The following is a 15928-nucleotide window of genomic DNA, read 5'->3' on the forward strand; positions in this document are numbered from 1 at the left end:
AGCAGAAAATTAATTTTCAAGGTCCTTGGCTGCATGGTACAGACTGTCACATCAAACCCTAAACCTGTGGGGAAACTACTGTACTAACTGTTCCAAGGCAGTCAAAACAGGCTAATATTCTACAACTGTAGACTCAACTCTGACATTCAAAACGGCACTACTTCAAATCAACGTTGATGAAAGGCTCTCGACCTGGAGTATGGAGAGTTGAGACATTGACAAGCCTCTCATAGTGAAACTGAAGGTCTGTTCATTATATTGGCCTAAAGGCGTCTAGCTAACCAGCAGTCGTTCATCATTAACTAACTAAAGGCTACTCTCCTGTGACAACCATTACCTCAACCGGTCTGTTTGTTTATATGCATGTGTGAATGTGTGTGTGTGTGAGATTAGATAGATAACCGGCAGTAGCATACTACAACGGTCCTGTTCTGAGAACCAAACAGTATTCTCTTTACCCTAAGCAGGTCAAACTGAATAAGTGCTCAATTAAATCCATTCAAAATAGAAGTAAGAACATGTGATAGCATGGTTGTGTATCTCAGTCAACGCACGCTTAGACCACTCAGTCAGGCACTAACCAGGTGCAGAAACAGCACACAGAAGCCCTATAGGGTTACAAGTCACATTTAGCAAACTGTCCACACTCTGTGGGAATGGGACGGGGGTGTGTGGTTGCTTTTCCTACCATGAATAAACCCATACCACATGGACATGACAGAGGTTGACAGACCGAGGCTCATTCCCTTCTCAGCTCCAATAGAACCCTGAACAGGCCTATCTCTGGCATGTGTGGTACAATGCATAATGGAGTGTGAGATGAATGGTGTGGCTGATGGAGGACTGTTCCGACAGGAGTCGTAGACAAAGCATTCTCACTAATCACACAGACACAGCTGCAGTACTAGGCAGGGCGGAGACCAGCAGCTATAGCCATACAGTGCAGTGACCATAGCAGCCAGCCATAGCGGGGCTGTTACTAAGACTCAGAGGGATAATAAGGCTCAGTGAAGACACCAGTTATTGCACCTTCATCTATTTTTCAATGTCACAATCGCCATCCAAAGGCGTAATTAATCCCTGTGCCCAAGAACACCAAGGTAACCTGCCCAAATGACTACCGACCAGTGGCACTTACGTCTGTAGTCATGAAGTGCTTTGAAAAGGCTGGTTATGCCTCACAACACCATCATTCCTGAAATCCTAGACCAACTCCAATTCGCATACTACCCCAAAAGATCAACAGATGACGCAATCTTAATTGCACTCCACACCTGGACAAAAGGAACACCTACATGAGAATGGTGTTCATTGAACACTGAGCTGTAGTCAACACCATAGTGCCCACAAAGCTAAGGACCCTGGGACTAAACACCTCCCTCTGCAACTGGATCCTGACTTCCTGATGGGCCGCCCCCAGGTGGTAAGGGTAGGTAACAATACATCCGCAGTGCTGATCCTCAACATGAGGGCCCCTCAAGGGTGTGTACTTAGTCCCCTCCTGTACTCCCGGTTCACCCACGACTGTGGCCACGCACAACTCCAACACCATCATTAAAGCTTGTTGACACAACAGTGGTAGGCCTGATCACCGACAATGATGAGAGCCTATAGGGAGGAGGTCAGAGACCTGGCTGTGTGGTGCCAGGACAACAAACTCTCCCTCAATGTGAGCAAGACAAAGGAGCTGATCGTGGACTACAGGAAGAGGGCTCGTGCCCTCGTTCACATTGACGGGGCTGTAGAGCTTAAAAGTTCCTTGGTGTCCACATCAACAACAAACTATCACGGTCCAAACACACCAAGACAGTCGTGAAGAGGGCACGACAACGCCTCAAGAGACTAAAAAGATTTGGCATGGGTCCCCTGATCCTCGAAGTTAAACAGCTGCGCTATCGAAAGCATCCTGAACGGTTACATCACAACTTGGTATGGCAATTGCTCGGCATCTGACCGTAAGGTGTTAGAGGGTAGTGGGTACAGCCCACGGACGGCAATCGGTAGCGGAGCACCAAGTCTGGACCCAAAAGGCTCTTTAACAGCTTCTACCCCAAAGCCATAAGACTGCTGAACAGTTAATCAAATGGCTACCTGAACTATTTGCATTGACTCCCCCCCCCTCATTATATATTTTTTTACTGATGCTACTCGCTGTTTATTATCTATGTCACTTTACCCCTACCTACATGTACAGTTGAAGTCAGAAGTTTACATACACCTTAGCCAAATACATTTAAACTCAGTTTCATAATTCCTGACATTTAATCCTAGTAAACATTCCCTGTCTTAGGTCAGTTAGGATCACCACTTTATCTTAAGAATGAAATGTCAGAATAATAGTAGAGAGAATGATTTATTTATTTCATCACATTCCCAGTAAGTCAGAAGTTTACATACACTCAATTAGTATTTGGTAGCATTGCCTTTAAATTGTTTAACTTGGGTCAAACGTTTTGGGTGCCTTCCACAAGCTTCCCACAATAAGTTGGGTGAATTTTGGCCCATTCCTCCTGACAGAGCTGGTGTAACTGAGTCAGGTTTGTAGGCCTCCTTGCTCGCACACGCTTTTTCAGTTCTGCCCACAAATTTTCTATAGAATTGAGGTCAGGGCTTTGTGATGGCCACTCCAATACCTTGACCTTGTTGTCCTTAAGCCATTTTGCCTCAACTTGGAAGTAGGCTTGGGGTCATTGTCCATTTGGAAGACCCATTTGCAACCAAGCTTTAACTTCCTGACTGATGTCTGGAGATGTTGCTTCAATATATCCACATAATTTTCCTCCCTCATGATGCCATCTATTTTGTGAAGTGCACCAGTCCCTCCAGCAGCAAAGCACCTGCACAACATGATGCTGCCACCCCTGTGCTTGACGGTTGGGATGGTGTTCTTCGGCTTGCAAGCCTCCCCCTTTTTCCTCCAAACATAACGATGGGCATTATGGCCAAACAGTTCTATTTTTGTTTCATCAGACCTGAGGACATTTCTCCAAAAAGTACAATCTTTGTCCACATGTGCAGTTGCAAACTGTAGTCGGGCTTTTTAATGGCGGTTTTGGAGCAGTGGCTTCTACCTTGCTGAGCGGTCTTTCAGGCTATGTCGATATAGGACTCGGGCTGGAACATCCAAGTGTGTATTGAGAGTGCTGGGACACCCATCAACAATGCAATAAACACTTTAAGCCTACAGTAAAGAATGGGTTTCCACAACACACTGGCCTGAGCAGCTTCAATCTCATCTCTTCAAAAAGTCATGTTCCATTACTCTTACATTGACCTACAAGTGGCATGATTGATCAGCTGATACACTGCATACATTTAAAATGTAGCTACTAGACCCAATACATTCTATACTGTTGGTATGTCCTCCCCTTCTCACATAGTGTGCAGTGGTGTGTGTGTGGAGCTTGTGCGTAGTGTGTAATGTGTGCAGACAACATGCATAGTGTGTGTGTGTGTGTGTGTGTGTGTGTGTGTGTGTGTGTGTGTGAGATGGTGGTACAGTAATTACAGCCACAGCCAGTTTCTCTAACTGTTCCCAGAAACAGCATATGGCAGCCAGGGACCCTTCGAGGATAGTGACCCACAACCCTCTGATCTAAAACAGTTGACCTCTGACCCTTGCCAGGGGAAATGAGAGGGTGGTGGCCGACTCGTCAGTTAAATGACCACCTGGATGCCCTTCCTACTGTGTAACACCCACCTGTAGACCAGGTGTCTTCTGGGACCTATGAGTAAGAACCAGCCCCTATTGGGCCTCAGTAGTTCCATTACAGGGCATTATTCAGGATAATGACAGTTTGTTGTCCAGAGGAAAGGGGGATTCTCTCACAGACAGTGAAGGGGTGTGTGTCTCAGACCACCTGCTCTGTGGTCTTGCTAGGATGGGACATGACCACGTGATACAGTTCAGTAGGTCTGGAAGCTTGATCTAGCATCGAGTGCTTCCGTTCCATGACTGATGTGGTTGTACATGCATGAGTAGTCGAGCACACTCACATGGGTCCAGTGTTAAACAAACACCTCATCTGCTTCATGACGCAGGCAGTCTTCGAAAGGTAATCATATTACCAAGGAGCCTGCTCTGCGTGTATGTTGAGACTGCGAGAGCTGTTTCCTCTGGAACAGAATACTTAGAGCAGCAGACAGTTATAAAAGAGCTTTATGTAATGTGTAGGCCGGTCATGCTACAGCAACATAAAAGAGCAAGACTGATCATAAAGTAGCCTACACCCATACTAACTCCCTGCAGTAAAACCCAACTTCAGAGCAGTGTTTATTCAACATGTTTGATATGTAGGCTAGATGACTTTAGGCCCCGTTTTGCATTTCTAAACTAAGAAGGATGTTTCCATATCAGTCTTTTCTTTTTATCAGTAGCTGCGAGGGCTGGATTGGTAGAGTATGCTGTGTGGGTCTTGCTCGGTTTAAACAGAGAAACTGTTGACATACTCTCCTTTCTGCAGCAGAACAAAATTCACAACAGCAGGAAGGAAACAGGCCTGCATTGCACCCAATGACACACGCAGAGCCCACGGACACACACAGCCGAGCTGAACGGTGTTGAGGGTCGGCTATGTTGTGAATATAAAGCTTCAGGGACTCTTCTTCAAACAGTCTATACCTCAAGTGGTGCCCCGAGCCCTCTGCCACTGCTTAGTCATGCTATTCAGTCTCCTATCATCAACACGCCACATCGAAACAGACACGAAAGGCTTTGTGTAAAGCTGATGACGGGACAAATGTAGTGGCACCAGTCAGTTTAAACACAGGCACTCCGCGCTTGGACATTAAGTACTCGTGTGTATGTATGTATGTATGTATGTATGTATATATATATATATATATAGCTCAAAAAAATAAAGGGAACACTTAAACAACACATCCTAGATCTGAATGAAAGAAATAATCTTATTAAATACTTTTTTCTTTACATAGTTGAATGTGCTGACAACAAAATCACACAAAAATAATCAATGGAAATCCAATTTATCAACCCATGGATGTCTGGATTTGGAGTCACACTCAAAATTAAAGTGGAAAACCACACTACAGGCTGATCTAACTTTGATGTAATGTCCTTAAAACAAGTCAAAATGAGGTTCAGTAGTGTGTGTGGCCTCCACGTGCCTGTATGACCTCCCTACAACGCCTGGGCATGCTCCTGATGAGGTGGCGGATGGTCTCCTGAGGGATCTCCTCCCAGACCTGGACTAAAGCATCCGCCAACTCCTGGACAGTCTGTGGTGCAACGTGGCGTTGGTGGATGTAGCGAGACATGATGTCCCAGATGTGCTCAATTGAATTCAGGTCTGGGGAACGGGCGGGCCAGTCCATAGCATCAATGCCTTCCTCTTGCAGGAACTGCTGACACACTCCAGCCACATGAGGTCTAGCATTGTCTTGCATTAGGAGGAACCCAGGGCCAACCGCACCAGCATATGGTCTCACAAGGGGTCTGAGGATCTCATCTCGGTACCTAATGGCAGTCAGGCTACCTCTGGCGAGCCCATGGAGGGCTGTGTGGCCCCCCCAAAGAAATGCCACCCCACACCATGACTGACCCACCGCCAAACCGGTCATGCTGGAGGATGTTGCGGGCAGCAGAACGTTCTCCACGGCGTCTCCAGACTCTGTCACGTCTGTCACGTGCTCAGTGTGAACCTGCTTTCATCTGTGAAGAGCACAGGGCGCCAGTGGCGAATTTGCCAATCTTGGTGTTCTCTGGCAAATGCCAAACGTCCTGCACGGTGTTGGGCTGTAAGCACAACCCCCACCTGTGGATGTCGGGCCCTCATACCACCCTCATGGAGTCTGTTTCTGACCGTTTGAGCAGACACATGCACGTTTGTGGCCTGCTGGAGGTCATTTTGCAGGGCTCTGGCAGTGCTTCTCCTGCTCCTCCTTGCACAAAGGCGGAGGTAGCGGTCTTGTTGCTGGGTTGTTGCCCTCCTACGGTCTCCTCCACGTCTCCTGATGTACTGGCCTGTCTCCTGGTAGCGCCTCCATGCTCTGGACACTACGCTGACAAGACACAGCAAACCTTCTTGCCACAGCTCGCATTGATGTGCCATCCTGGATGAGCTGCACTACCTGAGCCACTTGTGTGGGTTGTAGACTCCGTCTCATGCTACCACTAGAGTGAAAGCACCGCCAGCATTCAAAAGTGACCAAAACATCAGCCAGGAAGCATAGGAACTGAGAAGTGGTCTCTGGTCCCCACCTGCAGAACCACTCCTTTATTGGGGGTGTCTTGCTAATTGCCTATAAATTTCCACCTGTTGTCTATTCCATTTGCACAACAGCATGTGAAATGTATTGTCAATTAGTGTTGCTTCCTAAGTGGACAGTTTGATTTCACAGAAGTGTGATTGACTTGGACTTACATTGTGTTGTTTAAGTGTTCCCTTTATTTTTTTGAGCAGTGTATATATAATTAACAAGATATATATTGGAAATCTCCCTGGAGCAGATCATACATTTTGTCTAGTCTGGGTGTACCACTGCCAAACTGTCTTCATCTCCAGATCTGAAGTCTCAAGTCAGAAGGGTTATAGCTCTGACACACACTAAAAGAGATGTCAGTATGCAGTAAAAATGGACACCCCGTCTCTGAATAGCAGAGACAGAGCTCTCCTTCTGGAACAGGCGTCTGGAGAGGTCTGGCTGCCATAATGTAAACTCACAGCAGACTGAAGGTTCTACTGTGAGTGAGAGATTGGCTGGGGCTCCTGGAGGTCTTCTCTTTCACTCAGACCCTTTCCACTCCCCAAAGGCTAGTGCTAAGCGAACGCTAGCACAGTACAGCCCAGGAGGAAGAGCAGGTCTGGAGAACTGGTTTGTTGTATGTACTTTGGACTTGCATGTTTGTTTACATTTCCTAATTTCCTACAGCAAGATGACAAACAGGACAAAATGGAGGAACTGTGGTAAATGTGATACTGTAATAATTAGGGCCAGGACAATACCAATACCGCAATATTATTTCCATGGCAAAAATGAAAACACGAATCAGACTAAACTCTTTGGTACTTTAAAAACCTGCTGTATGTAAAATAGTGTTCTATAGCTTGGAAAATAAATACATGTGTCTGACAACATAATGATATTTGTTTCCAACACTAGGGCTGATTTCCTAAAGACGTTAAATCCCCTTCATGTTGTGTTTCCTTGCCACAATACTAAAAATGTCAAGGAAGTTAGTCCCAGCTCTAGTAATGATGCACAACTTGGACTGAAAGTGGCAGCAGAAAGAGAACCGGACACAAAACTGAGAACATTCAGGAACTGCAACACAATAGCTGAGGAACCTGGGGTGGCGTTGGAAGAGGGGGAGACGCGTGAGGGAGGGTGTGTTAATGGATTGTGTGGTTGATTAAGGTCCTGACATGGAGTTTGCACACCATGCAGTCAGGTGATGTCATAGACAAGTCAAACCCAGCCTCCCTGAATTGGTGTGGGGGCACTGCCTCTGCCATCAAAGCCCCTCTCCTGTACTCTCACGGGAATATAACCTACAGGACTGAGATTCAACTAAAAAGGGGCCTTTTCCCACCAACAGAGACTGGAAGGGAGGCTAAAGCAGCTTGTATATCTACCACAGAAACTGTTGGAAACCATGGGTGTGATTCCATCCCCTTCTATTACTCTGGGGAATCCTGTGGTACGGACAGAGCATGCGTTTCTGATGTCTGAGGAAGACCGATACTAAGCTGTTTCTCTCCCTTCCTCTCCATCTGGAAACAGAGAACACTCAAGGAGAGAGACTGAAATGCATTACTGTTGTACAGCACTCAAAAACACACAAACCACAGATAGTGACCGCTTGTCCTCCACTCAACCCAACAAACAGCCCTCTCTGTGACCAAGGCAGCCCATAGTTTCAGTTTTATACAGGAAGACTGACAGAGGAGATAATGCGTAGTCATCATTTTATGTAAGCGTCTGCCGTTGTTGACTTTGGAGCAGCCCTCTCCTCCTACACAGCGGCCATGGTAGATTGGAGCCGACTGATTCACTGGCTCCAACCCAGCTCTACTAAAACCCTACCATAACTAATAACACAAACTCTTATACTAAACACCTACTATTATGATTAATGTACTATACATCAATATAACTATGACATGGCTCCACTACAGACCCATTAGGGTCCTCTCCTCCCGTATACACAGAGAGAAGGCTGTGAATTACAGAGTAGTCCACAGTATTAGCTAGCTACTCTGGAGACACAGAGACTAGCTGAGGAGGGTTATGAGGCCCCGTCACTCAGAAGCTGTCTGTCTATTGCAGCTGTTTCCCAGCAGCCCAGGCAGGGTCAGAGCCTTTTGAGACTCCATTTCCCCTGAGTGTCCATGGTGCTAAGGGGTAAACAGAAAGACTAGAAGCACGTTGAAGCTGAAGCTTTGACTTGTAAAGACACACCACAATGAAAAGGCACTCTTGGTTAAACATGGGCCAAGGCCAACAGAATCTAAATCACCACAAAAACCATTGCTCAAGGGGAGACATCGCTATGGAATGACTCAGGAGAAGAAACGAACTAGCCTAACTAGACCCTCTGAGGTTTATCATTAACTGGTAGCCTAACTGTTGTATGTTGGTGGTGGTTCTGTCAGAAGGGAAATGATTGAGTTCTCAGCCCACGAATCATATTTGAAACAAGCAGCAGTAGTATAACTGATGGCATCATGAAGTACAGTACATTTAAAAGAATGCATTAAGTCACTCACATGTGCTTGATGAATAGAAGCCCATTCAGCAGGATTTGAGCTGCTGGAGATTTAACTAGAGACTCTGCTTGACATTTCACCCACAATAACACCATTGTGGGGGCAGACAGCATTATGCTTACTGGGCAAGTCCCTTCATGGCATAGTGTGTATGTGTGTTGCATGGGCCACATTGTCCGCAGCCTGGCATGGAATATGACCATCAAGATCATATGGAAATATGAGAGGTCAGGCTGAGAAGAGTTTGCAAGCTCACACACCACATACATAGTGAATGCAGTTGTGTGTGTGACAGGACAATAACTGTTACATTATATGTAGAGTCTTGAGGTCTGAGACAGACCAGTATTGATGAGCACAAACTGGCCTTATGAGTTCCATACCCCAGTCAGGAAGTCATGGGCTTTAACCCAATCAGGGACTAAAGGTCTCCTGTGGCATGCACGTTTCCAATTAACCAACTCTTACACTGTTTAAAATGCAACTGTACACTTTAATTGTTGCCTATAGTTTAAAATATGAAGTGTTAGGGGCCCTTAAGTGGCTATCCTATCAAAGTACGATTCCACGTGGTTCTGAAATATATTAGCTGCACGTGCCACTCAGATTATGGGTATAATTGCCCACCATCAGATTAGCGCCATTCAAATCTAAACCATAAAGCCTGGCAAACCAATATGGATTTAGCCTAAGCAAATAATTGATAGCTAACGGTAGCTAATGGAATGGCTAGCTAGCCTGCCTGCCATTTGTAACGTTGAAAATACTGTCTAGCAGACTAAATCCGAAACTGGTAGCCCCTTAACGTTAGCTGTTTAGCAACAGGTTGCTACCTTCATACGACAAAACACAGTTGCTACCAGGTGAGACGTTGGCATAAATTAAAGTTAATTTACCTTGCACTGGGTTGGTTTCCCTGAAGGCTTCTTAAAGAACGATGTTCTGGCAGTGAAAAAATACTCTTCGGAGTCCTCCTCTAAACTGCTGTAACCACTACTCATGGTGCTAGTCCACGTCATTTGAGGAGAAAACTAATATCTTCAAATTTGTCAGCATCAAAAAACGAATAGCAAAGCAACAACTAGAAAATGAAGTTTGTTACACCTCCTCAAACTAGTTTTTTTTAACCGAAAAAAGCCGAATACTTTCCAACGTTCGACCAGTCGAATCCTCCGTTCACTCTTCAACCAACTACTGAACAATCCTCACTCTAGCAACTATCCAGCCGCTGGCTGCGCTGTCTGTCAACCGCTCTGAAGACACGCCTACTAGAACTCGTCGCAAGTCCCTTATCCAATCACCTTTGACTTTTTCCTGCTTCTTCTGTTTCGTGTGGTTTTCCGGCAGACTAGACGCTGTGGTGCTGCCTTTCGCAGGTCGGAGTGCGGATTGCACATTGCACATTTTGGTCACCCCCCCAAAAAGGGAAAAGAGGAATGGGACAAACTTCAATTGCACCACCATCTAACCATGCAACTATACATTATCCCCAAAAACTACTTTGGCACGTTGGATAGAACCCCTTCTCTCAAAACTTCCTGTGGATCTTCTGCACTAAAATCTCTCACACCCAAATATTGCTCTACTACTGCAACTACCACATCTATATTCGGTGGTGTCTGTGTAACAGTGTAGGTTCCGTCCCTCTCTTCGCCCCAACCCGGGCTCGAACCAGGGACCCTTGCACACATCAACAACTGACACCCCACGAAGCATTGTTACCCATCGCGCCACAAAAGCCGCGGCCCTTGCAACGCAAGGGGAAACCCTACTTCAAGTCTCAGAGCGAGTGACGTCACTGATTGAAATGCTATTAGCGCGCACCATCGCTAACTAACTAGCCATTTCACATCGGTTACACTCACCCCCCCCCCCTTTCACCTCCTCCTTTTCCGCAGCAACCAATGATCCGGGTCACGGCACCAATGTAACAGTGCAGGTTCCGTCCCTTAAAAGGGGGGGTGAGTGTAACCGATGTGAAATGGCTAGTTAGTTAGCGATGGTGCGCGCTAATAGCATTTCAATCAGTGACGTCACTCGCTCTGAGACTTGAAGTAGGGTTTCCCCTTGCGTTGCAAGGGCCGTGGCTTTTGTGGCGCGATGGGTAACGATGCTTCGTGGGGTGTCAGTTGTTGATGTGTGCAAGGGTCCCTGGTTCGAGCCCGGGTTGGGGCGAAGAGAGGGACGGAACCTACACTGTTACATTGATGCTGTTGACCCGGATCGTTGGTTGCTGCGGAAAAGGATGAGGTCAAAGGGGGGGGTGAGTGTAACCGATGTGAAATGGCTAGTTAGTTAGCGGTGGTGCGCGCTAATAGCGTTTCAATTGGTGACGTCACGCTCTCTGAGACTTGAAGTAGGGTTTCCCCTTGCGTTGCAAGGGCCGCGGCTTTTGTGGCGCGATGGGTAACGATGCTTCGTGGGGTGTCAGTTGTTGATGTGTGCAAGGGTCCCTGGTTCGAGCCCAGGTTGGGGCGAAGAGAGGGACGGAACCTGCACTGTTACATCTGCTCCATCAGTGCAGTTGATCACCACGGCTATAACCGCAAGAAATCCAACCTTACTAAAACTCATCCTCTCTGGTTCTCTCGCTTCAGGCCTGCTCACTTGGAGGCTCCCAGTCGAATCACTCACCCTTGGGGTATCCTCTACTCTCTTCACTGCCTCTGCATAGGAAACTTTCTGCCCAACTCGAACTCTGGCAATCTCAACCTCTCTCTTTCACAGGGTACTTCGTAGCCCCAGCTGCATGGGCATCCCCACAGTTGGCAAACAGTGCTTTCTCTATCCCAACTGTACACTCCCTCTGACTATGCCCTCATGCACATTTATCACATTGTGGGATCTCCCTTCTACACACTGCTGCAACATGTCCGAATCCTTGGCACCTAAAGCACCGTAGCAGGTTCTAAACATAGGCCCTCACAGAATAGCAAAAATAACCTAACCTTAACAGATAGAAACTCTGGATCAAAGCTCAACAAGACAGACAGGGTATTTTCAGTCTTGCCGTTGCCACCGGGTCTGTCTCACCAAATTGCGGGAGTCACAAACACTAGGAATCTTCATTTTCATTTGATCCACCTCTACATTCAACGCTACCCCACAGATCACCCCTTTCAGCGGCGCCCTGCTCCGGAGAGCAAAGCCCACCACGGGTTTAACCCCGAGCCGCGTGACTCAAAGCGCCCGCTTCCTCTGGGAGACGGATACATAAAAATCCAAACAATTACACTTCTCGAAACTTCAGATGTAACCATTCCCAGTTTGTCCTTTACCCAGCTCGACACAACATATGGGTCGGCCAAAAAGCAGGAATCAACCCTTTCTAAAAAATCTCACTCCTAACGATCCAAAATCATCTCTGGTAGGATTCTCAGGGCAAACGTTGAAAGACTCTACCACACCTGCTGTCGCAGGTAGGCCCACTACATCCTGGACTGGCTCAACTTCTGAGTGCTCGCCACTGCCGACTGACTCCATTTCAAGATCCTCAAGGTTCTCAAGAGAGCATGAAGACCTATAAGTAAGATTACTTGGTTTGTAATCAGGAGACGTAAGTATGTACTCATCAAACGAAGGTGTATACACAGGAGACAAACCTCTGATCTTAGCAGCGCTTTTTCTTGCGCTTTCGCGTCATTGTACCTTCTTCGCCTCTTCCCAACCTACACTTTCCACCGGCTTCTCCGTGGTCCCCCTTTGATTTGTTGAATACAATAGAATAAGTAGAGATAAACCATTACATTCACTCCAATGAAGTGAAAGCCATAGTTCTTTCTTCCTTCCTTTCTTTCTTGCTTGCTTGCTTGCTTCTCTCCTCCTGCCTCTCATACTTTTCTTTCCTTAGTCAGTGTGGCACTTGATGTCATACTGTAGATCTACATGCACAACACTTCCACTCATCATCAAATAATCCATATGAATCCATAAATGCACACATCCTAAAGAGACAACATAACATCTGCTTCCCACTTACCTCAATGAACATGCAGCACAGCAAAGCTAGCTTTCTTATTTTCCTTCCCTGCAACATGCTGCTTTACCAGAGCTCCAGGAACAACTAAACTAAAAATACAGACCAAAGGCATCTAATACTTTAGACTGACATACGCCCAGATGAATGGGTGGAACAGCAGACGTTCGCTCGGACCAACCTTTTAAAAGTTCCTGTGGCCCTTGATGGTGGTGGTGGTGTGTGTGTGTGTGTGTGTGTGTGTGTGTGTGTGTGTGTGTGTGTGTGTGTGTGTATATGCAAATAACACCTGCCTATCTGTCACAACCACATATAACCTATATATAAAATCAGAATGTCACAAGCAATTTCTAAGTTCTCGAAGCTCTGCATAGGCCTATGTGAGCCACCCTCACACAGTTCAAGGTGCTCGGACGGGATTCTGTAGCCAGAGGTGACATGACATCATCAGTAACCAGGAAATGTGATGTGAGAACCCTACGCGAAAACTCTGGTTCAACTGCATTCCCACCTTTCAATCCAAACTGGTCAAGCAATTGGTTATAGTGACCTGGGGTCCATATCTGTTCATCTGAAGACAGACTGGGTTATGTAAACGTTTGGCCTGGACGAGGAAAAGCTGAATCAAAAACACACAAATTAAAGCCTTGTTCCATCTGGAGGCCCTCTGTTAGCCATGAGGCTGGGTTGGGTTCTAGCTAGGGATAAATCACTCTCTGGTACTGACTCTCATTCACTGGTGTGGGTTGGCTTTCTCTCCTACTGGCGCTGATCACAGCGAGCCAATAAAGTTATTTGAATGGAATTGAATCATTTCAGCAGCAGCTTCCCATGCTGCTGTTACGACAACCACCCATGCAGTGTCTGATAATCTGTTGAATAAGTATCAATAAACATTCTGAAAACACATTTGGTGTTTGACTGTGGGGAGGCTAGCTGTCTCCTGGGTTTATTTGGTTATAAATGTGTAATATGGTTTAATTAATGTTTTAACTTTGTGGTGGTGTTTTTAGCGTCTGATAAAGTTGTCTTGCATCAGCCAACAAATGGAACCCATTACTGCGATTCTCAGAGAGCAGAGCTATAATGCTTTAACAACCACAATGAAAAGTGCATGCAGTTCATTTCTAAAAGGATTTTAGTTGCCTGAGGCTTTTTTCTTAGTACATTTCTACATGACTCCTCCTGTGTGTCTTGTTCTTTTACACACTAATATCATACAACTAACTAACCCGCCCAGTCACTAGAAAGGCTGTTACAGCTTCAGCTACTGGGTCAAATGTATGTTACACATGTAGTGAATAAGGCGTACACCCCTTATCCTGACCACACCCAACACATACTGTAGCTTCTTGGGGGTTTATGGAGGGACAGGCCTAATTTAAACCCAGAGTGCAGAGGCGACCTAAAAGTAACCTCGGAGCACAGGAACAGCCAAAGCCTCCAAACCACACCACAGCCTGGCCAGAGAAGGTTCATACAGCTGGCCTCTCTCCTGTCCAGTACTCTTGCAGTCTCAGAGCCAAGTGCCCACATGTCTGTTAAGGAGAAACTACAGTGTCCACTAGAACCCTGTCTAACCAACAGCTTCTGGTCAGGTGGAGTGATGGGCACTAGTTGCGGCATCCTTGGCCTGTATTTCTGTAGTACTGTACTGACTTTGGAAGGAACAGATCGGCTCCTGTAGGTGACTGGAAGTGTGTGAAAACAGCACAGAGAATGTCTCAGACACATGGAAACTCATTCTCAGCCCCAACCCCCTCCCTCTCCCTTCCCTGGTGTAAAACAATGGACACTCGGCATGAACCCCACCCCCCTTCCCGGTCTCCATAGAGAGAGAGAGAGAGCGGTCAGGCAGGCCAGGCTAGAGAGAGAGGTGAACGGTCACTGGGCCTGTAGTCTCTCTGGCTGAGAGCCACAGCCCTTGGCGGACATTACCCACATTCCTCTGCAGGCAAGGCCTTAAGGTTCTCAGCACTGCTTGTTTACATGCTGCAGGTTTAGTTAGTTATAGGTGAAGGGGTAGGAAGAGGTGTGGGGGAAGAGGGGGTGAGGTGGTGAGATGAAAGGGGTAAGGGCGTAATGGGGTGAATGGGTGAGGTCGGGGGGCATAAGGAATGTCCCATAAATGACTCCATAAATGAGAATTCCACCACAAAGTCTGGTCTGTGGAAACAGACACTCTCTACTTCAGGTTTACATGCCTACTCTCTACAAAGGTGTATGTCTAAGGAGGTTGTTTAAGTGAGTGTGGGAGTCTGAGTTCCTCTACCTTTATCATCTAGAATGACGTCATTGTTGTAATAACTCACCCTATTTTATTATCAGGAAGTACAACAAATATTCCTGTGAGTAATGACGTCAAATGTGCTTGAGATAAAACACAGATGAGGAATGCTCACTCATAAGAGTGATGGATAGCTACTTTCAGTATACTCTATACAGTGCATTCAGAAAGCATTCAGACCCCTTCCCTTTTTCACATTTTGTCACATTACAACCTTAATCTAAAATGTATTCAATAAAAAAATCCTCATCAATCTACAAACAATACCCCATAATGACAAAGCGAAAACAGTTTATTTTTTATTTTTGCAAATGTATAAAATAAAATTAACTGAAATATCTTATTTACATAAGTATTCAGACCCTTTGTTATGAGACTCAAAATTCAGCTCAGATGTATCCTGTTTCTATTGATCATCCTTGAGATGTTTCTACAACTTGATTGGAGTTCACCTGTGGTAAATTCTATTGATTGGACATGATTTGGAAAGGCACACACCTGTCTATATAAGGTCCCACAGTTGACAGTGCATGTCAGAGCAAAAACCAGGAGAGGGGGTGACCTCGACAATTTATAGTTAAAACGAGAGGCTGCCTGGATCATTCATTTAAAGACCCTTGCTCCCTTCGGTCTCAACGTAGACTTTGACCTGAAGTAATTATTTTGATTATTGTGATTTTGCTATTCATGGTAAATATTTGTAGGCCTATGTAGCAAAATTGTATCTATAATCGTATGGTATCCATTCATGTTTTTTGTATGTTATTTTTATATCTTATAACCAATGATATCAGGCCACACCCAACCATGATTACAGACACCTGTGTGTGTCCTTTGACACTATATAAACTAGTGACTCGCAGTGGTTGTCATTATACCCTGACAAAGACAGCATATCTGTGGAAACGTTGGCTATAAGGTTATTCAATTATTGCA

General features: G+C 45.9%; 1 protein-coding gene across 4 annotated transcripts in view; it reads right to left on the reverse strand.

Annotated features, from left to right (window-relative positions):
* LOC106576047 (ras association domain-containing protein 3) overlaps positions 1-15928 on the reverse strand; it is a 56367-nt gene that overhangs the window by 19561 nt on the left and 20878 nt on the right. The window contains exon 1 of one of the 4 annotated variants that reach the window (XM_014152879.2): positions 9626-9956. The exons of the other annotated variants lie outside the window; for them this stretch is intronic. Coding sequence (XP_014008354.1) covers positions 9626-9748 — 123 coding nt within the window. The 5' untranslated portion in view covers positions 9749-9956. Of the gene's footprint in view, positions 1-9625; positions 9957-15928 lie in introns of those variants that run through there. 4 annotated transcript variants of the gene reach the window in all.

This window comes from Salmo salar, chromosome ssa17 (assembly GCF_905237065.1).
Source record: "Salmo salar chromosome ssa17, Ssal_v3.1, whole genome shotgun sequence".
Taxonomy (NCBI): Eukaryota; Metazoa; Chordata; class Actinopteri; order Salmoniformes; family Salmonidae; genus Salmo; species Salmo salar.